Raw genomic sequence first — 27,759 nt, forward strand, 5'->3', positions numbered from 1 at the left:
ACAATAACATGAATTCCAGTCACAGCAAAGTTACTGAGTCATTTAGTTCTGTACCACGAGCCATGGGAGCTGCATGAGAGGATTTTGGAGGTGAGCCACAGATAATTTTCATTTCTATGGGGAGGCTCACTGTCACACATTTTTATAAACCCATCTAAACCAACTGCAGCTGTAAAACCAAAAACATCAGCTAAAAGCAGAGCTGCTCAGATATTCTGTCAAGATACACTGAGGGGCTCTGTGAGTGCTGCTGCGATTTATTTTCTCATCTCAGCATCATTCTTTATGTTATCACTCTGTCTGTGCATGACTGTCACTGCCACTTGTGCCAAAACATTTCAACCATCCCTTCATACATTTGAAGAACAGATACCTGCAGCCAGGACCTCAGAAACCATCAGCTGTGATGTCCCATGCTGCATTTGTCATTATGTTATGTCTACATTTCGTCCTTCATAACAAGTCTCTGATGTTACAGCTGTGGGTGATTTTACTCATTTAGAAACTGACACTTTTTTTGGGCCGTCAGACTGTCATTGTGTTTGTCTTTACAAGGTCAGTCAGAGGGTCTTTGGCAGTGGACCACAGCTTGGTTTACATCCAGATGACTTTGACTCATGTCGTAATCACAGCTGGGAAGTTGTGGAGGAGGACAGCGCTGGTTGATGTTTCAGGTGATGGCTGACAAGACACACAGAGATAAGATCTGTATTGTAGATAGTAATGATTGGAAGTCAGAAGGCATTATAGGAAAACATAATCTGAGAAGGCATGTTACTGGCCTGTACTTAGAAATAGACAGATATTTTAAAACACTCAAATTTTAACTGTTTTATCTGGAGCCTCTCATAATCTAAGGCATCTTTTGGGGAACTTGCCTGGCTTTAAGCTATGCACTTGCGCCACAGGTCTAATCACTGGATGAGTAACCGTTAGTGCCTTTTATGTGAGTATTTTCCAGCAGACATTGAAGGGACTTGTTAACTGCTATTCCTCAGCAGCTTCCTGTATTTCCTCATCAGTGATTTGTTGATCTGATTACTGGACAGACAGTGACTCACCGGTGGAGTCATCCAATCACCTGCTGTGTTTTCTTTTCAGAGCGCCAGTGCTTCAGACGCAGGTGGGTCTGTGCAACAAAGCACTTCACTGTCAAGAGATTCAGCCAACAGTTCAATGTTTAATCACACATTCAACACAACATGACATTTAAAGGGACACTCTCTCACTGAATGAGAAGGGGAAAGAGTCAGAAGAAGATGGAATGTCTCTTTGATGTCATTGGATATATTAAAAACATGAACTCTTCACCATTCATACACAAACACACCCACTTATATCTATCTATCTATCTATGGCTTAAAAACAGATTAGGATGCCTTAAAATGGATTAAAGTGTGGTAACAACACAGCACAGTAGTACTGAAGCTCTTGAGGTGTTTTTTTTAAATGGAAACTATGGCCTAAAAAGGAACTCAATCAATGGTCTTTATAGGAAAACATGGATGGAAAGAATTGTACGGTAATATGGTTCCAAATTATAAAATTGCAGACAATAGAAGTTAAAGTTTACCTAGAAAATATTAAATTCAAGCAGCATCTTTCCTGTGCAGTCAGGCCATTTAATTGCTGGGCTGCAGCATTAGTTGTGTCTCCCCTGCTGCGCTGAGAAGAGGAGCCCTGCTGGTCTGGGATCAGAAGCTGGAAGATGTTGGCCGAGAAGGTCAGCCGCAACAGCGTGAGGCTGTCACGTACACTTAGCCCCGAGACTAAATGGAAGAAGACAGAAGTTAATTTACCACACACGCAAACTTAACAGTAGCATTACAAAGCCTAGCTGGAGGTAATAGACCTGGCAGACACTGTAGCACACTTCAAACACACACAAGTTTCACACTTGGCCCTTCCAAACCTTTCCTCAATAAAACCCCAGTGTTAGGAGCACACTCCCAGTAGTGCAGTATAATCATTCCACACTTCCTCTGAGCTGCCATGGTGACAGTTTGAAAAACAGCCATATTCCTGTTTGGGGGGGTAACAGTCAGTCGATAGTTATGGTGGCTGTCACCTAAAAACCTTGAGTCCACAGTAAGTCCGTTTGTCTTTAGCTGCCAGATGTTGTTCAGCAAAGTGTAAATAAAGATGGACGAATCTTCTGTGATGTCACCCATAGTCCACTGAAGGTACTTCTTATGGGTGGCTTAGCCCTTAAATATGAAGCTGAAGTGGGCGCGGTGTAAACAGAATAGATGGCAAACATCTTTACTTTTGCTGCCGTCAATGGGAATCACCTCAAGACACCCTCAAGTGGTCCTCATGAGGAACTGCAGTAGTATCCAGTGTAATTACTGCCTCTGCAATGGGGGTGCAGACTGCATGGTGATGTCACTAGTGAAGTTTTACACAGATTCTGTAGGAGAATGTCAGCCCACACAATTGGCTCTGGCATCATAGCATTCCATGAAAATCCACTGAAATCTAAAACTGTCATCCCTAATGTCTGCATGATATACATCATAATGGCATTTTAATCTTTTATTTATCTTACATTATCTGCATCATGTTAGCAGACACTCCTCATCTTTTTGTTGCAATAAATCAATATAAAACTGTCAGTAGTGTTTCATATCTTATCTCTGGTCTTACGTTATACTCGCGCACACACACACACTGTGCTGTCCAAAGTGCTGCTCCCGTACTAATTGATTGTTCTCTTGAATCCTTTAACTGCCTGTTGAAAGGAGGCAGCCGGTCAAAATGAAATTATCAGCCTTTAAAAACAAAAGCAGTGAGGCGGACAAGACAAGCTTTGGCAAAGCTGCTGCTGCTGTGTGTTTTTTTAAGGTGATTCAAACCAGACTTGAGCCTAAAAGCAATTGACAATATTTTTTTCTTCTGAGAGACAAAAAACATTAAAAAACAGAACCAGATGGGAAGCACTTCAGATCATATCAGGTACATTATTAGTCATTCTATTTTTAACTGCATCCTGGAATGGTTGCTAAGCAGCATAATTCTAGTTAGTAATTACACAAAAACGGCCTCAAGATACCATAAAGTCTTACTGAAACTCTAGACATATATCTGAGGCGCCAGTTCAAAGGAGTAAACAGGCCTCCTCACGTTTGCCCTTTTCCCCCAACACGTGTCCTACTCAGAGGGGGTGGACATTAGTTGAGGGTATCAATCCATCCATCCCTCATCCATTTATTCATCTGTATCTGTTCGGCCAGTGCTCCCAGCCGCTCAGCTCCCAGCAGCCCTCCTGCACTGAGCAGCAGTGTCACAGTCTTACATGCATGTCGGAGCGGTGTATTTTATGTTGCCCTCTGCCCCCTGCAGGCCCTGCTGCTGTGATTTAGAGCAAAAAGAGAAAAGAGAGGCAAGAGCGGGGAGACCCTGGGTGGAGGAATGCCTCCACCCTGCCTGCTTTTAAACAGTGCCACTAGGGAAACACTAGCTAGGGCCTTAAAAAAAGGTAAGAGGTATTCTCATTGTCCTTGTTGAAATAGCGTTGGGTAAAATACACATAAAAACAGCTTGACCAAATAATAAATTATATTTTTTGTCTACCTGGCAGATTTAAGTCCAGAATTTGCCTGCATTTTTGCTCCATTTTGATCTCCTCCACCACCTCCAGTTGCTGGGCATTGAACATCATCTGTTGTTGATTTCAAAATATTGATAAGTGCGTCATACTTTTAGTTGCAAAGCTGACACTGACTACCAAAACTTACTCCTGACTGAGTCCATCTAAGAAAACACTATGATGGAACACTTAAAGAATGCAGTGGATCTCCAGATCTACAAGCGCCCCCTTTAAAGCAGGTGATAAATGGGAACCAGTTCTTCAAGGTGTAAGGTGATCAAAGGCGTGGCAGAAGTCTGGCCTTGGTTTATGAGTGTGTTGGTCAGCCAACAGGCCTCCAGATCAGAGGAGGGAATTCACTTTTCCACAACCACACATCTGTGTTTGCCCCTGTTGAATGGGCTGAACTAATGCACAGCGGTCTGTTCGGACTTCTTCGCCTGATTCCTCTGACCTGTAATCCTGTCCCATTTTTTCTTCCCTGTTATTTCTGACACACTAAATTGCTTTTCCTGTCCTCATATAATATCATCACTGTCCCAAAAGAAACTATTCACAACAGATGACAGAAATTTATGTTTTGCTCTATACTTGGGACAGGAAACATTTTCTACTCAGAGAGGATCATGTAACGGGAACACACATTTTCTCCTGTGGGTACACAGTTTATTTGTGTATATGTCCTTATGTGCACAATTCAATCAAGTTAATCCATGGAAACAAATAAGATAAAAGGTCCCTGACATGAAACAATAGCTGATATGTTTTTGTACCCTGACTCTGTAGGTTGACATGTTCCATTTTGCCATTAACTATACTGTATAAACACAATTAATGCAAACCACATGGCTGGAGCGCAATAATAATTAAAAACAAAAAAGTTTAGACCATGCATGAAAGGCAGTAGGTGTTGATTTTGGCAGACAGAATGACGGCGATTTCTACAGAATTGGTTAATTGACGGAAATATGTCTAAAAATAAAATACAGACTGACAGAGGATCAGTTTCTGAGGCTCAAGTGTAATTGTTAGGCAGAAAATGCAAAAGGAGCTCAAACACTGGAACTGTTTATGTTGTATTCAAATTCCCGGCATTCCCTGCTAGGCCACTTCAGAACATAGCAACATTTTTAGCACAGAATCACATTAATGGCCACATGCCCGACTGAAAAAGTCTGTGAGATACAACCCGAGAGGGCACTGACAGCAAAACAGGCACTTCAAAGACAACTGTTCTCACATATATCAAAACTGTTTTGAAAAAAAAAAGTTTTGTGTTGAATATCTGTTCCTGCAGATACAACAAAGCCTAGAAAGCAAGCAGCCATACCATTATGACCACTGACAAGTCCTGTAAATAACACTATCGATGGGTGGGATACACTGTATCAGTCAGCAAGTGAACATTCTGATGTCTCAGAAGCAGGAAAAATAGCCAAATATGACAAGGACCAGATTGTGATGTGTCAGAGCCGCAGCTCGCGTGGCTGTTTAAGAGTCCACGATGCAGGTGGGATTGTAACAGAAACATGTCAACACACACTCAGTCCAACACAGTTGCATGTTGCATAGGGCTGTGTGGCTACAAACCAGCCAGGGCAGACAAGATGTCATAACGCTGTAGATGCTGTCGAAACACCTTTAAAATCTTTGAAAATAGATATTGACTTTTTTCCTCTGTAGGTATTTGCGCCTGGAAATGCTTCAATAGGGCCTCTTTCAGGGGAAGAAAGAAAGATAGCTTTTTTCACTTTTCAGCAGCTCAGTATGTGGGATTTGATACTGAATGGGAGGTGCCTGCTTTGGTGGTGAAGACAAGAAAGAGGCAAATTTTAATCTGTCCATTCTGTTCTGTGTTCTGATGTTATTACCTTTGATAATCTTGCCAGCTGCTAGCAATGGTGCTATAATATGACAGCTTGCTACAACAGGTTCTTCTGAGCTTTTCTGCTGACAGCTGTCTGTTTCCGTTGGCAGGAACATTAAGAGCAACAGGGCTGAACCAAAACATTAAAGCGGAGAGTATCGAATGTAAACAATGAGCTAAAAGACACTAAATTCTCCTTAAAGCTGCAGTTAACTACAGTCATATGGTGAACTGTTGTCAGTGCGTCACTGTGTCTGTATTTCACGACAGACACAGCAGAGCCACAGTGGAAAAAAATGGATTAAAGCAGCATTGAAATTCATCAAATACAGTAATAATAGATTTTATAATAAATCCTTTTATCATGTTCATGTTTAGAGACAGATGAGGTTCATCACTTTTTAACAGCTACATTAGCAGGAGGTCAACAGTAGCTGAAAATTGGAGGGTCAATTTTGTTAAATGAACCTTAACAGTAGCTCCAAAAACAGATGCTCAGGCTCATGAACAAAAGACCGGCTGCATCCCCTGGAGAAAAAGTTAAACCTATTTCCCCAGAAGGGTCAAAGGTCTAAATGGTGTGACCCTGACTCTTTTGTTTGTTCAGTGGCTCACCACCTGGATCTGTTTCTAATTGTGACTGCTAAAATATGCCTTTGTTACTGTATGCGGGGGCTGAAGCCATTTATTAAACAGGTGGGCAGAGGCAAGCCGACAGTCTGTTTGATGGTCGGAGCCAAAGCAGAGCAGCATGTGTGCATAAGTGATATAAATATCACTCCATGTCACTTGTGTTTCTCTTTTTCTCCCTCTTTTTTTTTGTTTAACGGCCTCTCTCTCTCTCTCTCTCTTGTTGTTTGTAGGTCACTCGTCCTGATCAATTGTCTCTTGCCAGAAGAACAGAGAACAAAGATAAGCTTCACAGACTCAGTGGGGAGCTGTCAATCCTCCGATTAGCCTCATTGATTAGCCTACAATACACATTCAGCTATCTTAAATAAATAGCAGCACCTCCTTGTGTTGAATGCTCTTAAAATAACAGGTCAGTTAGCAAGAATCAAAAGAGCAGGATTTAAAGGGTTAGGACCTTGTTTGTTTTTTTTTTACTGTGTGTGAGCTGTTGTAATCAGGATTACTAAAAGAACAATGTATTTAATGCCTTCGTTAACACGAAAAGAGCTGCTCATAGTGACAAGCAGTTAAGAGAACTATAGACTATAGAATCTTTCAGCTCATTGTTTTAGTTTAGTTTAGTTAAGATTTTCACACTCACAGTCCAAAAGCCAGTCTGTGGAGCTTTTTGCAGCTGCCGTGAGGTGCTCTGTTGTCACATACACTTAGACACACACTACTCTTATAACACAGTTGAATGGCAATTTGTGCAGACATACGTAGAACCCACCAACAGCAAGAAACATTGCTAAACATTGCTAAAATACTGCTAAAATGCACTGTTAACACCTCTTCTTGACACAAAACATAAAATCTTGAGTCTTATTTGTTTACAAATGCAAACAGAAACAAAGCCCCATAAAATATCTGGTTTTGAGCTTCTGCTTTACTAAGAACTGTTTGGTCCAACAGTGCAGTTTTATCACAAAAAAGCAACTCAGTGATCCACGCACTGGCTGTGTTGCATTTTATTGTGCACTGGGTCACCCGGGGGCTGGAGCCCATCCCAGCTGTCATTGATTGACAGGTCACCAGTCCATCACAAGGTTAACACTGAGTGACAGAGAAGCGTTTTCAATCACACCCACAGCAAACCCAGTCTCACCAGTCAACCTGATCTGCATATCTTTGGAGTGCACCCACAGAAAACCCACACAGTCACAGAGAAAATGCCTCAGCCTTAAATCTTACTCAGAAATCTTTAATTCTGAATTTACTCAAATTGTTAATATTTGAATAAAAACGTTATAGAATGCTGAGAGGTATTGCTGCTCCTGGTGTAAGTAGATGTATCAACACCACTAAGCAGTGTGTGAACCGTGTGAGGGACGCTGGCAAGGGAAAAGAATCTGTCTCTAATTTCCAACATATTTTGCTTGACTACATTTTTGCTGTTTTATTTGATGCACTTGTGTAAAGGCACAGTGTGCATGCTGTAGACATTCACACAAGGTTATAAAATATTTTCGATCTGCTCTGCTTTAAAAAAACAGTATAATTTGATTTATATGAGGATTCATCAGAGACTCTGACTCTGTATGGTATCCATATGGTTACAATGTTGAACTGATGCAATGCAAGGCAAGTGGCTCAGCTCTCTTTAAATTGAAAACAGCTCAGTAAAGTTGTTGATGAAGATTCTCAGTCATCCAGGTCATCATACGTAGAGAAGGTTGAAGCAAGGCGTCTGGACTTGTAGAGTTTTCTAGAAGACGTTTCGCTGCTCATCCAAGCAGCTTCATCAGTTCTAACTGTTTGGTGGGGAAACATGGTTTATATGTAGTTACAGACCTCAGTGGGTGGGTCTGGGTAAAACTTAAAAAACTTAAAAAACAATAGCACTAAATGTTTCCATACTTACCTGTGATGTTCTGGCTGACTGGGCCAGGTGTGTCTAACGACTGGCTAACGACTATGAAACTGCCGGAGGGGGACTGGTTGACAGCCCTTTGTTCTTACTGTGATTATGTGCAAACTTCCTGGGAATGGATGGAATCACTGCATTGTATGTGGTGGAAAGATGATGTCTGAGGCCACCACCTCTGTTAAGGGAAGGTTTTTCCTGCTTAACATAGATGGCTTCCTTGACTCCTCTTTCATACCACCTTTCCTCTCTGTCTAAAATGTGGACATTGTTGTCCTCAAAGGAGTGTCCTTTGTCTTTGAGGTGGAGGTGAACAGCTGAGTCTTGTCCTGAGGAGGTGGCTCTCCTGTGCTGAGCCATTCTTCTGTGGAGTGGTTGTTTAGTTTCTCCAATGTACAGATCAGAACATTCCTCACTGCACTGGACTGCATATATCACATTACTGTGTTTCTCCCTGGGAATCTTATCCTTCGGGTGAACCAGTCTCTGTCTCAGTGTTGTCATAGGTTTGAAATGGACCGGGATGTCATGGTTGTTGAAGATCCTGCGGAGTTTCTCTGATACTCCTGACACATATGGAATGGAGATGTTCTTTCTCCGCCTGGTGTTGTCCTTCTTCTTGTTGTTGGGGGGTCTTGTTTTTGTGGCTTTGATGAGTGCCCACTTCGGGTAGCCACATGTTTGCAGGGCCTTCCTGATGTGGTGTTGCTCCTTCTTCTTCCCCTCTGAGCTGGTGGGTACAGTTTGTGCTCTGTGCTGCAAGGTCCTGATGACTCCCAGTTTGTGTTCCAGTGGGTGGTGTGAATCAAACAACAGATACTGGTCCGTGTGTGTGGGTTTCCTGTACACTTCCACATTGAGGCTCCTGTCCTCCTCAATGTGTACTGTGCAGTCCAAGAAGGCCAGATTGTTGTCCTTAGTGTCCTCGCGAGTGAACTTGATGTTGTTATCCACTGCGTTGATGTGTTCTGTGAACCGTTCCACAGAAAGCCCAGAACCAACTCCTCAACGAAAGGATCAGACAGATCAACTTCACCATAGACGCTCTCTTGGTCACCACGGAGCAGACAAGATCACAGCTTGCCACCCTCCTACCCAGCGAAGTCATGGATGAAGTCATCAAACTGACTGAAAAAGTCCAGACAGCACAGCACACCAGGGGTAAGGAACGACAAAAACGCAAATTCCATAAATTGAAAACTGTTTCCTCTGTTAAAAATGCAGCTAACCTTCACACATGGAGGAGGGAAGACCACTCACTGCCACAACAGGACACCCAGGACAAATGGGTAAAGAACCTTTCAGACAGACAACTGAGCCAGCCAGAAAAAGACGTGTTGGCCAAAGGACTCAACTTTGCCATCTCGCCAGAGCAGATTCCAGTGGTGGACCTCATCACAGCCACAGAGTCAGCCATCAAGAACAACAACCTGACAGACACAGAAGCTGAGCAACTCCGCTTGAAGGTCACATCCACACTCTCCACTGCTAAAGCACCGCCATCCAACCTCTCCAGTGATGAAAGGAAGGCCCTGATTGCACTACAAAAGGACCGGGACATTACCATCTTATCAGCAGACAAAGGAAGATGCACAGTGGTGCTCAACACACAGGACTACCACTCCAAAGTGACAGATCTCCTCAGTGACACAGCCACATATGAGACACTGAAGAGGGACCCCACCGGAAACTACAAGAAGAAACTAGTCAGCTACCTACAAAAACTGGAGAAGGACCAAATCATCAACCGCAAGCTCTACTTTCGACTGTATCCGGGGGAAGCCACTCCACGCCTGTATGGACTCCCCAAGATACACAAGGAAGGAGTCCCCCTCAGACCCATCGTCAGCAGCACAAACTCAGTCACATACAACGTGGCTAAGCACTTGGCTGAACTCCTGACACCACTGGTAGGTGACACACCACATCACATCCACAACTCTCAGGACTTTGTGAACAAGGTGGAGAAGATCCAAATGGACCCAGACGACACCATGGTCTCATTTGATGTCACCTCCTTGTTCACCTGCATCCCTACATCAGAAGCCACAGAGATGGTAAGGACGTGCCTCACACAAGACAGCACACTCAAGGAGAGAACCAACCTAACGCCAGACCACATCTGTGACCTGCTGGACCTCTGCCTGACCACCACTTATTTCCAGTACAATGGGAACTTTTACAGACAGAAGCACGGCTGTGCGATGGGATCACCTGTGTCTCCTATTGTGGCCAACCTCTACATGGAAGAAGTGGAGAGAAGAGCCCTAAGTTCCTATCCTGGAACCACCCCCACCCACTGGTTTAGATATGTGGATGACACCTGGGTTAAAATCAAGACCAACGAAGTGGAACGGTTCACAGAACACATCAACGCAGTGGATAACAACATCAAGTTCACTCGCGAGGACACTAAGGACAACAATCTGGCCTTCTTGGACTGCACAGTACACATTGAGGAGGACAGGAGCACACACACGGACCAGTATCTGTTGTTTGATTCACACCACCCACTGGAACACAAACTGGGAGTCATCAGGACCTTGCAGCACAGAGCACAAACTGTACCCACCAGCTCAGAGGGGAAGAAGAAGGAGCAACACCACATCAGGAAGGCCCTGCAAACATGTGGCTACCCGAAGTGGGCACTCATCAAAGCCACAAAAACAAGACCCCCCAACAACAAGAAGAAGGACAACACCAGGCGGAGAAAGAACATCTCCATTCCATATGTGTCAGGAGTATCAGAGAAACTCCGCAGGATCTTCAACAACCATGACATCCCGGTCCATTTCAAACCTATGACAACACTGAGACAGAGACTGGTTCACCCGAAGGATAAGATTCCCAGGGAGAAACACAGTAATGTGATATATGCAGTCCAGTGCAGTGAGGAATGTTCTGATCTGTACATTGGAGAAACTAAACAACCACTCCACAGAAGAATGGCTCAGCACAGGAGAGCCACCTCCTCAGGACAAGACTCAGCTGTTCACCTCCACCTCAAAGACAAAGGACACTCCTTTGAGGACAACAATGTCCACATTTTAGACAGAGAGGAAAGGTGGTATGAAAGAGGAGTCAAGGAAGCCATCTATGTTAAGCAGGAAAAACCTTCCCTTAACAGAGGTGGTGGCCTCAGACATCATCTTTCCACCACATACAATGCAGTGATTCCATCCATTCCCAGGAAGTTTGCACATAATCACAGTAAGAACAAAGGGCTGTCAACCAGTCCCCCTCCGGCAGTTTCATAGTCGTTAGCCAGTCGTTAGACACACCTGGCCCAGTCAGCCAGAACATCACAGGTAAGTATGGAAACATTTAGTGCTATTGTTTTTTAAGTTTTTTAAGTTTTACCCAGACCCACCCACTGAGGTCTGTAACTACATATAAACCATGTTTCCCCACCAAACAGTTAGAACTGATGAAGCTGCTTGGATGAGCAGCGAAACGTCTTCTAGAAAACTCTACAAGTCCAGACGCCTTGCTTCAACCTTCTCTACGCTCAGTAAAGTTGTGACCTTCAACTTTTTTGATGTGGATACATCCCACAGGCACAACAGCTTGATTTGATTTAACAAATCATGTTTGCCTTAAGGAGTTCTGTGTTTTTCTAGAACAAACTGAATCTATCTGTTGCAGTCCACATTATATTCATTGATATCACCCAAGACATACTGCGGTTTAAACTGTACAGTGAATCTCTAATGATAATGCCATCACTATTACATCATGAAATATCATCCTGCAGTGGATTCTGTTCACATTATTCCATCTATTATATAAATGGAGTCATCCATTTTACAAGCAGCAGAGGGTGATAGAGCTCACATATCACAGGGCCTTTACACTGAAAGGGATGACCAAGTGGCAGGGACAGTGTACAGGAACATCACAGACAGTGGTTCAAAACAACAGAGATAAGATCCTAACTTTGAGTTTCAGACTGAGAAGCAGCTGCCGGCTGATCAACCAAACATGTTGGTAGCTAACAGAGCAGAGGGCAGCTGTGATAGATGTGGCAATCCCTGCGGACACTTACATCAAGAAGTAGGAACATGAGAGGCACAAGTAGTCCTTAGGGCTGAAGAAACAACTTGAACAGATGTGAAAGGTGAAGTTCACACTGGTCACAATGGGAGTATTTAGGCTGGATGGGATAACAACCCTATATATATACACATATGTTTATGTATCACTGTTTTTCCAGAGTGTCAAATCTGGATATAATCTGACCACTGGAATTACAAGCATGGCTGACAAAAGACTGTAAACAGTGCCATGCAGTTAGGTGCAACAATACTCCAAATGATTACATAGGAAGATGTGGTTCATGTATTCTGTGCCTTTAACAAGCCTTAAAGCATTTTCTAGACAAAAGTGTCCAATCAGCAACAAGTTTCTCCATGCCTTTCTTGGTTACCATGGTAACAAGCCATGGAAAGGCCCATGAAAACACATAGGCCTTGAAAACTATTTTTATTTAATAAGATTTTATCTTTTCATTTTTATAAAAAACAATAATAAATGTGTTTTATGACTATAAAATCCATATTAACCTTAAATATACATGACAAATAAATTTGGAAAGAACATATTCTACCTCACTGTAAATAGTACTGAAAAATACAACAATTTACTCCACACAACACAACAGTAACGGCCCTCTGATATGATATTAATGAGTAGCAGCTCTTTGAAGATGATTCATTCAGAAGCAGTCCTCTCTGTGCACTAATGCGCATCTTCTTTTATTGGTTTCCTGGAGGACATCAGACATAACGTCACTTTGTACGCACCATGATTGCAGGCAGTGAAATCAATATCAGTCTGATTTTTCTCCCGATGTGCTAATACTGTGCAAACACAGCACAACAGCATTACTTATTTTTTACAAAGAGCAGCAGTTTTAACAAAAACCACAAAATAACCACTGACATAGACATTGCACCAGCCAGAGCAACAAGCCAGTGTTCACAGAAAACCACTCAATCAGCTTTGTCTCTGGGGATTTCCTTTCTTATCCCCACTGACCCCGTACATCGCGTCCATCACACTGGAGAGTCATAACTGTCATAACCGTCCCATCACTGCAAACTTCTCCTTTTACACCTCTGACCTCAGCTGCATGGGGACTTGTGTCCTCAGATACACATATCACCCGTGTGTTAAGCATCTGCACCACATAAAGCGAATAGAAATCCAATAAAGCCATCACACACACACACGTTAGAAAAGATACCTGGAACACCTCACTCTTGACCCTGAGACCCTCCCCCTGCCCCCAGAGGATTCTGGTAAAAGAGGAGACAAAGGAAAAGGAAGCAGACATAAAATACAAAGGAATGTTTACAAGGCTACATCTAATATACATAAACTGTGCTGGACAAAGAGCACTAAAGGTTAGGCCAAAATATAGCAGTACAAGTTTATGTGTGGTTTAAAAAGCCTCCTGCATCCGGTGGTGACTGCAAGTGGCCAGAAGATGGCACCAACAAAGGGCCAATAAAAGTGCTGTGCAGAGAGCAGGCACACAGACACCATGGTCTGTCTTAACATTGAGGAATAACTCTATAAAAACAACACTAAACACAAACTTCTGTGTGTGTGTGTGTTTTCAACATGCTGCCTCCATTCGACACACATAAAACACATTCACTTCATTGCTGTTCTCACTGTATGTCATTTCACTGTTTCCATGGTGACAGACACTTTCAAACAGGCTGTCTTTTTGACAAGTACAGCATGGAGCACAGAGGGGCAAAAATGTCTGTTTTTTGAGACACACAGCTGGTTTCATTCGCTTTACCTAAAATTAAGCATTCTTGACACTTGTTCAGAGACATCAGGCAGGATGGTTAGATATAAATTTCTATTACAGGGCCTTTTAGAAATAGTTGTAAACTAATCGTAAGTAATCCTACTTAAGTTAAATTAAGTGTCAAATATCTGAGATACAGCAGACACCAGCACAACAACACACACTCCCAACCTGCCATAATCTGACAAACGGACCTGGTGTCAGTCAGTCAGTCAGTCAGTCATGTTAGGACAGCACAGTCCGTTCATTTTATTTTAGCCAACTTTCACGAAGCAAACACTGAAGCTTACATGAGCATACAAATCCTAGCTAGCTTACTAACATTTATCCGAGGCTAGCTTAGCTAGCTAGCAAGCTTGGCAAATAACAAACAAACTTCTCAGACAAGGAGAACTTGCAGCTTTGGTGCCCCCTGGTGGCTGTGGTGCAAACAAGGCCTGTAAATGTAAGTTGTACTACATCAGTTCATGGTGCATTTAAATTAAGGTATGTCTCTTTCAGTAGCCTCTCTTTCAATCACTCGACGACTCTGCCAACTCAGTCTGAACGGAAACATCTGCAGATTTTAGCTGTTTTAACTGTGTGCTGTGAAAAGAAAAAAATCTATGGAAGAAAGTGAAGTTTGGTGAAAGAATCACTCACAAATGTCATGCTACTAACAGGCAGAAACACAGAGTCTGTACTACATGGTATTGGAACTTTAAAGGTAATATAGTGCTTTAAATGTTGGCCCTATTTTCTTATTATAGAGAAATAAGCTTGATTGTTAGGTTATTTAAGGTTACTTCATTGATCAGCCATCAGCTCTTATCCTGTAAAGCATGCCTATGTTACACTTTTCTCTTTATTTGATCACTGTTTTACTCCTCGACAGTTCAGGGAAAATGGCTGACTCCTCACTTTGTATCAAAGTGGCAGTACTTGCTTTGTTTCTCCTTGATATCAGCCCATGTCTGTTAAGATCGATGCTAGTAAAAGCCCTTCAGCTTCAATCACATCACTCCAGAGTATGTTATCAGTAATGTAATTGTCCTACAACGGACACCTGCACGAGCATGCACCCACTTTGTCCACACACATACACACACATTACAACATTCCAAAACTTCTTCTCAATCTCACACACAGACGCGCTCAGCAGAATGAGTAAGACCAGGAGTTAGATGGGATGATCTCATCCTGAGACGCTGAGAGGATGATGTCAGATTTTAGATCAGGACTCTTGTGCTGCCGCTAAGCTACTGTAACTGTTTATGTTATTATAAGCCACGAGGGTTTGCAGGGCAGGGTGTGGGCAGGAGTGTGTGCACATGCTGTGGCTGTAATAAAGCTTGGCTGAAACAACCTTTAATATAAAAACAGAGTATCAGTCGATCTGCATCTGTTTCCCTCATGTTTATCTCCACAGTTTTTAGGGTGTGCAGATACTTTTTTCAAAACTGAGGACTCCCACTTTGTCCATTTCTTGTTATTGTTTGTCCTCAGATGTTCTTCATCCCTGATCCCCTGAGTCTATATCTTACTTCCCTCTCCTCCCATCATCTCCCATGGGTGCTCCCAGTCTGCCTCCCTGCTTCACTCGGTCCTCCCTCTCATCTTTGTTGTTTCAGAATCACTGAAATAATCTGTTTGATCTTTTTTTCCCCATCTCCTGTGTCTCCGCCACCACTCCCCAGTCTTTCCTCCTCTCCTCCCATCCTCTCTCCCTCTCTGGTGATCTCATTTCCAGGATGTGTGTGATGTCTAGTGTCGCACATGCATTTTACGGTCAGGAGAGGGTGGGGGGGGGTAGTGGCTGCTGAGGAGAGTAGAGAAGACAGCGACAACAGGACACACCCTAATGTGACCTCATGCATATCACTCTCTTACTCTGTCTTCTCTTTAGTCTGGTGCTGGGGAGCAGCATGGTGACATCATGTAGGCTGTGTGAGCTGAATGCAGGATCAATGGGCAGCAACAACTGTGGATTTATCATTATTATTATTTTGCTGTGGGTTTAGTGTCAGCAGTAGGGGGCAAAAGCCACCTTGCTCAACTTTTTTTTTAAACAGACAATTGAATTGCTGTGCAAAAATTCAGAAATCACCAGCAACACTAGCTTGGACCTGTTAATCACATGCTGCTAGCTGATACCAACAAGCTGCTGATGGCATAAACACACTGATACAACACAGGACGGGTAATATCTCATATTTTGAAACCTGAACATTGGCAAACAGTTTGTGAACCAAACTCAGTAATCAGTGATTTCCCACTTTCAGTTGCTGAACCTTTTTCTAGGTTTAGATTAAGAAAAGGATTATAATCTGTTTAAATGTGTCAGAAGAGGAAGGATTTCCTCCATCAACAACAAGCTTCTCTGCCATTTTCATGCCTGACGTATCATCCTAACCAGGAGATTTTACATGCAATAAGTGGAGGATGTGTAGCTAAATGAACACTTTCATTTTTTTTCATTTTATTATTTTTAGTCTAGTTTTTATTGTATTTTTCTTTTTTGACTATGTATTATTGTGACTAAATAATCAATGTTGTCATTAAATAAGAAAAATATGATTTAAAAAATCATGCTAAGCTTTAAAATACGAGTATTGATAGTAATCACGGTTTTTACAATAGCTGCAATGCGCCCCACATGGCAAAAGGTTTTCTGCCTGCTCCTGTATTTACAGTTAACATCTGAATAATTTAATTTCCTGCGTGCCTTTTAGCAGGGCCCCCTGCTGAGACACACACACACACACCAGTGTCTGTATACTGCTTCACTAATCTGTCATGTGCACTACTGAGCATATACTATACACACACACACACACACACACAGTCTCACACTTCTGCACCATACAATAAAACTCTGATTCTACCGCCCACCCTGCAGTACAACACAAAGAGCAGTCAGCCCTCCCCTCCCATCCTCCATGTCTACTCCCATTGGCTGAGAGACATGGATGCTGGCAGTGTCTCAGACCAATAGGGCGTCTCCATGGTGATGTCATGGAGGCAGCATCGATGCTGTTGCTGATGCTGTTGCCCGGCGCCTGCATCCGTGAAGCCAGACGGGGGTAGTCACCGGTCCACCATCAGCAGCAGAGAAGAGACAGGGACAGAGGGGGGGTAAGTCTGCAGCACCCACCACATGAAACACACAACCGTGTCACATGTCTCAGGTTGCTTCAGGTTCTCAGTATTAAGTTTCATCGTGTGACCGAATGCTACCTGCATGCGCCTGTTTTTCGAGTGTGTCGGTGGGGTGCATTGGGGTGAGGGTGAGGATAGTGATGATGCAGTGTTTCTTGCTGATGGGAGAAGGAGGAAAAGGGAGAGAGAGAGGGCGAGTACTCCGTGTACCCACAAACCCTGTCAAACCCTGTGTCATTTATTATTGATCCTCCATATGTGCAAAATGCTGCTTTGTGTCTGCTTTGGGATGGGGAGAGAGAAGGAGTCGGGGGAGGATAAAAGGAGGAGTTTGTATGTTTTTAAAAAGGTGTGTGAGGAGGAGAGCGGTAGAAAAGGGTGTGAGAACGAGCGGAGAGGCACTGATTTGTGACAATCTGCAAAGTTCATTTTCTGTATTTTCACATACATCACACATGCAGGTATCAGATAGAAAACATGAGATCTTAGTGAGTATCATATATGTGTGCAAATAGATCACTTATGATATTTATATGATATTTGTTTTTCTAATATGAAACGACGAATATACTCATGGAAACAGAGATTATGCAAAATAGTTATTCTAATTGAATAGTTATACGAAGAAATCATCTTTTTGTGTCGAATGACGAGTCTTGTAAATAATCTGATATCAGCCGTGTCTCAGGTGTCTCTGCAGAAAGCAAAACACCTGTTTTGTGTTAGTTGTTCTGATGTACTTGCTGACTGTGCAGAAATATGAAGCTCAAAGTGTAGCTTAACCTCAATGAGATTATATCACCATGTTATCTATTTAATTATTCTATTTGGTTAGCTTAGCTTAGCATATGGACAGTTTATTTTACCCATGACTATTGATTTCCTGTAATAGCCTCGGTTTTGGCCTGTTGGATTATTTTTGCATTAAAAGTGAGCAACAAGCTGTAGGAGTGCTGCTTTATCCTAAGCTAAGCTAATTAACTAGCCTCATCCTTAACATAACAAAGGTGTGGCATGATCCTTCCAGCATGCGTCTCTGCATGGAGGCACTGTGGTGGATTTGAACTCATCTTAACTTAGCATGTGTTTTGGTTACATTTCTCAGTATTTATAAGGGCATGGTCAGTTTCAGTGACAGGTGGGTGCGGTCATATGGTGCTTTCTGTGTACCAATCACACTCCACATATTTGCCACATTTGGATTCGCGTAGTGCCAAGGTGGCAGTATGACTGCTCTGAATGACTATAGGTGACATCATAAAGGGTTCATTCATCTGTATTTACTGTCCATGGAGGTGACTGATGAGACCCAATCAGGTATTGACTGCTAGTGTCTTTGTTGTCAATTCTAAAAGCCAGTCCAGAAAAAAACACTACAGTTGGCCATAAGGTCAGATCATTTAATCCAACCATGTAGCCTAGATAAATCAGTTGAGAGCATTCTTTATTATTTCCACATGAAAACTGAAGAAGTAATTTTCTGGTTTGAAAGGAGAAACGTAAGGAGAGATGAAGGGCGCTGATCTCCTGGGACAGAAATTCCATGAATATCTTAAAGTATTGTGATAAAAACCTTCATTCCCCTGTTACATAACTGTCAGCAAAAATTTCCCATCAACACAACCCTAAATGTTCCCTCCTGTGGACGAAGACAAGCTGCACTCTCTCTCTCTTTTCTCTCTCTCTTTTTGCATAATGGTAAACAAGAAACAAAGCGCTCTTACTCCTGCAGGAAGCAGCGCATTGATCTGCAACCTGGGTGGTTTCATGAGATGAGAAGCAGCTGTGTGTGTGTGTGTGTGTGTGTGTGTGCATTCCAACAGTGCAGCAAAGCAGCACGTTTACTGCCTGATAAGTATATGTGTGTGCCCTTGTGTGTGTGTCTGTCCCACAGGGAACCATGTCAGGGTGGTCAGGTGAGCGTGTGCTGCACAGTATAATGAGATGGCTGTCCTCCTCTGTGTCATAGGTTGTCTCATTACTGCACTCTCTCACTCTCTACCCATCAGACGGGCTCATAGACTGATGGATGTAGCTACGTAGCTGGCAAAGTTCAAAAGGCTTAGCTTAGCTTAGCTGGTAGTCTCATTGAAAGCTAGATAATTAGGGTGTAGCAAAAAACCGGACTATACTTCAGGACCTGTGTCACACAGAACTGTATCAAATTTCAGCTTTTATTGTCACATTATGTAGCTTCAATCTGAATAGCTTAGCTTAGCATGAAAAAAAAAGTTTTAAAAAATACACCTTAAAAAATGTATGAGCTTAAAAAAGACTTTAGAAAGGGATTTTTGAACACATCTAAAGACACACCTATGTGTGTGAAAATCAGGTGTTACATTACGTTTATTCTCTTACCAACACCCTGAAATGCTCCAGACATCACTCAAATGAGCCAAACTCAGCCTGAAATCAGAGGGATCAGAAGTTAAACTGACTTGCGTAATAAATGTAATGGAGCCTGTGTGTTAATATAGCAGGTAATTGCCCGAGAATTTACAGAGAGTGAGTGGGTGTTTTAATGATGCTGTTACTGCTTCATATTTGTTTCTGCTTGCCTTCCACTCTGTTGATCATACCGCAGCTCTACTGAGGAAGCAGCACTCATTTATACTAGAGTATTTTCAGTAGTAAGTCCAATAGTATATATATATATATATATATATATGTGTGTGTGTGTGCTTTTAAATTCTTTAATCATAGCTGTCTGTAATTGGCACATATTTTCTGCCACACAGTGAGCATTCAGTCTGATTCAGGTGCATGTCCACCTGACATGAGTGCTTGTATGCAAATGATTATCAGAATTAATGGGAACTTAATTAGTGTGTGCGATGGGCTGGGAAAAGGTCAACAAGCTCTGCAGGACACTCCAAGAATCTTACACGATACAAAAAAGCTCTCCAATTAGCAAACCAGAAGTTTTGGGTGTTTGTTGATGTGATTAACTGTGAGAAGCAATCATGCAGAAAATTATGCCCACTTTATATTAGCTGTATTAACTGAGGGGGTCAGAGAACTCCTCGTCTGCTGTCTTGTCCACACAATGTAAAGCTTCCAGATTTTGCTGCATCCCTCAGATGTCCATCAATTCAGTGTTGATGAGACCATCTGACAGTCAGAGTGGTGACAGGTGGTGATGAGGTCTACTGAGATCATTTGCAACTCTGCTGCTTCTCAGCCTCACAACACAACCTATACTTCACTTCAAATTCATTCAATCTTTAATAGATTTATAGTTAAAAATCCCTCACTGTCACGCAGCCACTTCTCAGTGAGTACAAATTGCTATGATCATAGCATCACAGACATATTTGCTTCAGTTACAGCATGCTGCAGAGAGCAGCTGGTGAAACAGGCTGGTGCCGTGTTTTGTTATTTATACCGACCGCTTACTCTCTTACATCTTCTCCGTGATATACAGCTGCTGCTCCAGCTTCATTGCTGTGACTCACCACAGGAGAGAGATGGAAAAGATAGACTTGCAGAGACTTAAATTGAGCTCTGCTGTGCATACACATGTGTGTGTATCTGTGTGTGTGTGTGTGTATAAAGTATTTATATAAATATGATCATGATTTTGTGACATTGTACGCACCAGAAAAAAGAACAGCAGCGATGTGTTATTGAATGCACCCTCTGAGAAAATAGCAGAGAGCTCCTTACAGATGGTTTGGTATTGTGTCAATATAACTATATGGATAGCATTATTGCACATATTGACTTAGCAGTACCATTTTATTATAGCTCCAGCTCAGATCAGCAAGAATTGAAATATAATATGACATGAGCACAACATGCTGTTCCTACAGAGCTGAGTTTAAGGAGACTGTAACTGCACTAAAGTTGTCACTGTGAGTCATTTGACCCTGGAAAGAAGACATAGAAAGCAGACAAAGCAGGTCATCCACTTATCACAAGGTTGGGTTTCACTCATAGTACTGTGCAGACATGTCACTGAAAAGCAAAGCATTTTAGATAAAAGTGTTACACAAATGCTGCAGTTTTACCTTAAACCCTAAATTAAACCCTGCAGCTCTGTGCATCTCAGATTCATTATGTGACCTTTAAAGCTGCATCATTTCTTTGCTTTTCTCCCTCTAACAGAGTGAGAAGGATCTTCACCATCCCTGGAGAGAAGTACACACACACACAGTGACAAGATGACTCTGGCAGGTAAATGCAGTCACAGCAGAAACACTTTCACCTCACAGCTCCCTTTTTTTAATATGCTGCCGAGTTCAAAGCAATTAACTGTGGCATGAATGCAGTTATTATTATGACAGGATCAAAAACTGACAGTGTGTGTGTGTGTGTGTGTGTGTGTGTGTGTGTGTGTGTGTGTGTGTGTGTGTGTGTGCGCGTGTGTGTGTGTGTGTGTGTTTGTCCTCAGCCTATAAGGAGAAGGTCAAAGAGCTCCCCCTGGTGTCTCTGTTCTGTTCCTGCCTGAACCCACGCACTGCAGAGAAACCTGCTTACAAGGCAGAAGGTAAAAACAAAATAAACACAATTATACACACGATGTATCCACAGATTCACATTTAATAATAAATAAATATTCCAAACCTGGCCGTGATCCAACACCACAGATGCGGTGGACCTCGGCTGGTGCGTCATTAAAGATGTAGAAGTGATCGAGCTGAACAAGCGGGCATCAGGCCAGGCCTTCGAAGTCATCCTCAAGCCACCGTCTTTTGATGGCGTGCCAGAACTCAACACCTCCATGCCGCAACGCCGTGACCCATCACTGGAGGAGATTCAGAAGAAGCTGGAGGCTGCAGAGGAGAGGCGAAAGGTAAAGAGGAAGAAGGGGGCTGGCATCAACATGAAAACCCACCAGAAATCCAGCTAAACTGTAATCCTAAACCCAACTGTTTGTAATTTATATAGTCACACATGATTTATCAGCTGGAGAGAATAAAGGGTGGAAATGGATGAAAGAAAAGGAGGGAATGTTGGCGGGGATGGAGAGGAAGGGAGGAAAGTTGCGCAAAAAGAGGAAGGTGGGGAGATGAAAAGAAGGATATGAAAGCACAAGGACAATCAGGCAAGGACACAGACACAATGTCTCATATTCATCAAGGAAGGAGGATGGTGGTCAAAGAGGGAGGGAGGGAGGGAGGGGAGGAAGGTGAGGAGAGAGGAATTATAGCTGAGCTGAGAGAAAGCATCCTGCCACTGCAACATTAGGAGAGGAGTGCTGAGGTATATTCTGTACTTAGATGCATTCAGCCTGTATCTTTATTCACCAAATTTTCTGCACTCTAGTGCCAGGAGGCGGAGCTGCTGAAGCACCTGGCGGAGAAGAGGGAGCACGAGCGCGAGGTGATCCAGAAGGCCTTTGAAGAGAACAACAACTTCATCAAGAACGCCAAGGAGAAGCTGGAGCAGAAGATGGAGGCCAACAAGGAGAACAGGGAGGCCTTGCTGGCAGCCATGTTGGAGAGGCTGCAGGAGAAGGTATCTCATTTACTGTCCTTAAGGTTTAAGCAACATTCCATTCTCAATCATGATGTGGGTTTTTAACAGAGAACAGTTTGAGTCTGAACCTTCAACATGCCAGACCCTCAGAAAAACAGTCTAGACTTCACGGCAGAGACAGACACATTTTCCAAAATGCAGTTTGGCATATTGTTTCCCCTGCTGCCAGCAGCTATTGCTGTTTTCACTTTGGTTGGTATTCTTTCCCATGACAGCTAATCCTGAAACTCGTGTGTCTTTTTTAGTTTAACTCTGTAATGCAAAACATGTTTTGTGTGTTTTAATTAAGTCACTGAAAACTGACCACAATTACAGCTCAATCCTCCTACTCCTCCTCGGCATGTTTCTATTTGCAGTGTGGACTAGTCTCTAATCTGTTCTGCTTCAAACGTGTCTGAGTCACTGCTGTGAAATGTTCATCATTTTGCAAAAACATATTTACAGGGGTTAACTGATAAGAAGACCTAGATGCTTATCCAGATGCATCCAGATCCAGATGATTATGGAGATAGCACTAAGAGACAGTTAGCTTAGCTTAGCATAATAGCTGACAGAAAATATTGTTAAATTGTGTTATGTTTCTGTTTTCTGTATTTACGATAATACTGTTAAATATTAAGCCTCTTTTTCTAGATTTATGCTAAGCTAGGCTAACTCATTTTCTTCTTGAAGTGAATCACACTGGTGCTTTTGTGTTAATTAGTCAGCATAAAGACTAAACAGGACAAACTCAGACTTGTCAAATTTGTACAAGGCAACAGAGACACTTGAGACTTCTTGTCCAACAAGCCAAGAAATTGTCCTTCAAATTGACCGTGAGGTTAATCAGTGACTTGTTGGTTCAGCCATAAATTCTCTCTCCTCCTGTTTTCAGTCAGGTCACTCTCATGGCAGGAATAAGAAAGCAATATTTTTTAAGCATCATTTCTTTGGCACATGGCAGCACATTAGTGCCCCTCTGTTATATCTCACATACCTCCACGGGATACATGTTGTGCTGGCACTGCCCAGAATCATTAAAATGAGTTGAATGTTTTTATATTTCTATCTAAATCTAATTCTATCTAAACAAAATATGAAACCCACTTGATCACTTTACAGCAATCAAACTAATTATAAATACTAGGTGTTAATCCTATGATTAATGCAAACATATTTTGTCTTGCAGGACAAACACGCAGAAGAAGTGAGGAAGAACAAGGAGCTGAAGGAGGAGGCCTGTCGGTAGACGAGTGAAAAAAGGCAAAAGAGCTGGGAGGGGGTGGGGGGGTACTTTTTTGGGGGGGTCTATTAAAAAAATACAAAAATGAATAAAACAGTGCAGGAAAGAAAAAAAAGAACTCAGCAACAGCAACTCAAACAAAAGAGTAGAAGTTGGGTTTTCATATTTGGTGTATGCTGCAGTGACTCAAGTGGTACAATTTTAGCTTGATGTTGATGATGATAATTTTTGCCGGAAGACAGTCATAACACAAACATCTCAAATTTAGATGGCCATGATTGTGTCAGGAGGGGTTAACCTTGTAAAGCAAAAGTAAAAATGTTATCATAGCTCTCTTCTTATTGCTTCCTCAGGCGGAAAGCAGAAAAAGTAGAACTGCCTGTGTGATATTTTAACATCATTAGGTGAGAAATTGTCACTGAAGGCAACACATTTAGCAGACGAACACTTCCAATAACACTGTAATGATGGAGCTCTGGTTTAAATCGCTGCGCAGTAAAACAGGAAATGTCAGATCAGTCAATTCAAAACCAAGAGGCCTCCTTTAGTTTTTGATTTGCAGGTGCACATAAACACACACACACACACTGATTTCCCTAAAGGTCCGCCTCTTTTATGTTAACTCCTCACTGCAGCATTTCCAGTCTGTCTGGGGACATCTGTGCGCGCTAAGCTTGGCCAGTCTTACTAAATTCTGTATAAGAAATGAAGGTTAAGCTTTTGTTTCTTTCTAGTGCTCTGAGGGAGTTTAAAAAAAACAGCTTGTAAAGTGAGGAAGCTCTGCTGTAATCTGCCATCGTCAGGTTCTCTGTGAAACTTTAGCTGTAGTGTAGTCGTAGATCAGTGACATGCATTTGAGTCTAGATTTTAGAGCACTGATTGCACTCTTGTTTCGTTAAGCACAACTCAAAAGCACACACTAGAAGGACAGTGAACGGTGCAGTAACACCACTCTTTGGTCAAACATGGATTTTAAAGGATAATCTGGCTAACCAGCAGTCAACCTTCGCTTTGGCATGCGTCACTGTGCTCTGATTGTAATGACTTTCAATGGAATTTGAACAGAAAGATGACATTTGATGGAGTTGTTGAGCCATACTGTTTGCACTGTAACGGGGCAGTGGTTAACGTGGGGTTTGTACTTGCTGTAGCTGTGTGTTGCTGTATATCTTCAAGGCTGGATTGATTGTAACTGTTTGGCATGGTCAGTAAAAAAAGCTTGATTGAACTCTCTCCTTGTTCTAGTTTCATAATTTAAAAATGGATCATTCTTTTCACATCCATGAACTATTAAAATAAACATTTTGTAGTTTGCATCTGTATCACTACTATTACATACATGTGAATATATAACTACGTCTACAGAATGCGAGTGATAATTATTAAGTATATAAAAACCATTTAACATATGAAAAATGCAATTTATTGAGATTTTATTAAAATAAAAAATGGTGTTTGCAGTATAAAATAATACAAAAACATATAAAGTATCCACAAAAATGATAGAGCGACACTGCACTTAACATTTTTCCTCCACCAGGGGGAAGAGAGGAGCACAGCCATGTGCAGCTACTAACAGTGCACCAACCTCCATGGAAACTGCCAAGTTGCATAAACAAGCTGCAAAACTTGCAAAATTTGTTTGTAATTAATTAATTAAGTCTTAAAGCTATATGAGCTAACATGCTAGTGAGCCGGGAAGACATGAGCACTTCAAAAGTCACAGTTGTCCAAAAACAATAATTAAAAAAAATCATTTAAATCATGATAACTTCATAAAAAAATGATTTTAAAAGGATAAACTTTAAGTGTGCTGGGAGGATCTGGACACAGTTGTGTGTGTCACTGCTGTGGAATGATGCTGGGCCTCACGCAGGTGCAGCCCACGGTGATCATCTCAGTCCCCAGTCTGAAGTCGTACTTGTTTTTCGCCTTCTTTTTTGCCTTTTGCCTCATGACCCTGTACAGAAAAAAAATCGGCGAGATCAGCGGATCACACTGCACAGATTGTGAATTTGAACCTGATGAGGTTTATTATCACTGCTGTGAACACAATAACAGGATTTTCTTGTTGTTAGGTGAAAGTTTCGGCTGCTGGTAGAAAGATAAATACCACAAAAAAAACGCCTTTTCTAGCTTTTTGCACAATCTGCATATCATCAACGAGCAGCCTTTGTTTCACAACACTGTGTACAGCACAGCTTGTGCTGTCTGAAGCACAAAAACGTTTACATTCTTATCAGAGAGCTGCATCAAGGAGGCGCCCATAGAACACAAAGTCATGTAGAAAACCTGCACGAGGTGCTAAAATGCTTGAAGCACCATAACTGACATGAATTTAAAACACACACACACACACAGGAAATACTGTGTGCAACCATTTTTGGTATGAAACTACTACATGCATTCATATTTGAATTGAACTTGCATACCATGTTTACTGTATATTCTGATGGCGGCACTCATTGCATCCCACAGGAAATGTGTCAAGTCAGGAAATGAAAGATTCTTTCCAAATTACACTTTATTGACTTCCTCACAGATTACTGTACTGTTAGAGCAACTAGAGGTGAATGGGTCCAAAAAAAGAGAAATCATAATGTGGTGTGCAGTCACTCACCTGTGGAGGACCAGAACCTGATAGGTGATGGGTTTGGCATCCAGGGCTGCATCCTCACCCTCGCCCTGCAGGCTCAGACAGTGTTTGGTCAAACACTGGGCCTGTGAGATCTTCCGGGGCAAACGAGAAATCACATCAGACTCTCTGGGGAGAAAAGGAGAGAAGATAAAGATAGATTTTTTTAAATATGAATATAGTGAAATGGTTGATTTGTAGATGAATCAGTGATGCCTCGCTTACATGTATGTCCACGGAGACAGAGACATGTTGGAGTTAGCCGAGGCAGATGTGCTGGCAAAGTGGGGCAGCAACGAGGAATCCAGGACTAGTCTCACGGTCTTGCCTTTGGGCCTGGTTCCCAACTTTACAGAGGCTGTCTGAGTTTTCTGGGCGTCCATCAGCGACGCCAAAACCAGAACCAGCAAAGCTCTGAACACCTAAACATGACAGGACAACATCTGAGTCTGCAAGTGAATCAACCATATGCACTAATTTATGATTTCAAAAGTTTGATCTGCAAACTTCACATTGACTATTTAAAGCTCTCTGTGATAAAATCTTAAAGAACAGTCAAAGAAAATGAAAGCAGCCCGACTCACCAGCAGCATGACTGTGTCGTCTCTGAGTCCAGCTTCAACTGTGAAGCTGCTCCTCTGCTGTGTCGTCTACATTCCTGTGCACTGTTTATACGCAGGCAGGCTGTGTTGGTGTGTGTTGGCAAGATGTGCACAGCACTTCCGGTATGACTGTCATGAATTTTATAGATACACACAATGATCTTTAAAAAAGATACATATATATATATATATATATATCACATTTTTAGTTGTGTCCATGTGACTGCAGCCCCCATGTTTACCCCCATTTTGATGCATTATATGAATCTTCACACATCTACACATCTGAAAGCCTCATCTATACACCTTCTTGATGTGGCTGTGCACAACACAGCAAATTACTTTTGGCTTTTATGGAAAAAACTTAAAGCAGCGGGGGGATTGTTTGTGTTCAAACCAAAACAATTTTGTTAACCAACTCCAGAGCAAAACAAAAGAATCTGTCTCTGCAAACCACTGAAATCTGAAAAGAATCAATTAAATAACGTATCCCCTTCCAACAGAAAAGAGTGACTGGCATAATTGTGTAATCCTATAAAAGACAGCAACTGTCTAATCATTCTCAGTCACATTAAGCATCACACCTACACAGCGCCGACCACGTCTAAACAATGTAGGTCAAGGAAATGCTGACGGAGCTTCTGGTAATAAATCAGCAGCATCTCTTCAAAGGTAAACTGTCAGATAACATCTTCATTCCTCTTGCATCATATGAGTAAGGGCCCTGCAAACTGGAACGGCAGTGGTGCTGGATGAGAAACAGCTTCAGGTAGTTTCACACTAAAATGACAGACAGGTGAACTCATGGTGAAACCAGCATGTCTGTGTTTCATTTTAATCCAACACAAGGAAGAGAGATTTAATG

The 27,759-nt window shown here is 42.2% G+C and overlaps 2 protein-coding genes across 2 annotated transcripts; one reads left to right on the forward strand and one right to left on the reverse strand.

The window, feature by feature from the left end:
• Positions 1 to 16,838: 16,838 nt before the first annotated feature.
• stmn4 (stathmin-like 4) lies at positions 16,839 to 23,696 on the forward strand. Its single transcript, XM_028397361.1, has 6 exons — positions 16,839 to 16,930; positions 21,062 to 21,130; positions 21,348 to 21,443; positions 21,544 to 21,749; positions 22,223 to 22,414; positions 23,604 to 23,696. Exons 2-6 carry the CDS (start codon positions 21,118 to 21,120, stop codon positions 23,661 to 23,663), a joined length of 567 nt encoding a protein of 188 aa, XP_028253162.1. The 5' UTR covers positions 16,839 to 16,930; positions 21,062 to 21,117; the 3' UTR covers positions 23,664 to 23,696.
• A 1,361-nt stretch (positions 23,697 to 25,057) lies between these two features.
• Positions 25,058 to 26,992, reverse strand: il17a/f3 (interleukin 17a/f3). The gene is made up of 4 exons (XM_028397511.1): positions 26,877 to 26,992; positions 26,518 to 26,714; positions 26,278 to 26,421; positions 25,058 to 25,617 (listed from the first exon to the last, which is right to left on the reverse strand). Exons 1-4 carry the CDS (start codon positions 26,883 to 26,885, stop codon positions 25,500 to 25,502), a joined length of 468 nt encoding a protein of 155 aa, XP_028253312.1. The 5' UTR covers positions 26,886 to 26,992; the 3' UTR covers positions 25,058 to 25,499.
• Between the last annotated feature and the right edge of the window lie 767 nt (positions 26,993 to 27,759).

The sequence above is a fragment of the Parambassis ranga genome, chromosome 24, assembly GCF_900634625.1.
Source record: "Parambassis ranga chromosome 24, fParRan2.1, whole genome shotgun sequence".
Classification (NCBI taxonomy): domain Eukaryota; kingdom Metazoa; phylum Chordata; class Actinopteri; family Ambassidae; genus Parambassis; species Parambassis ranga.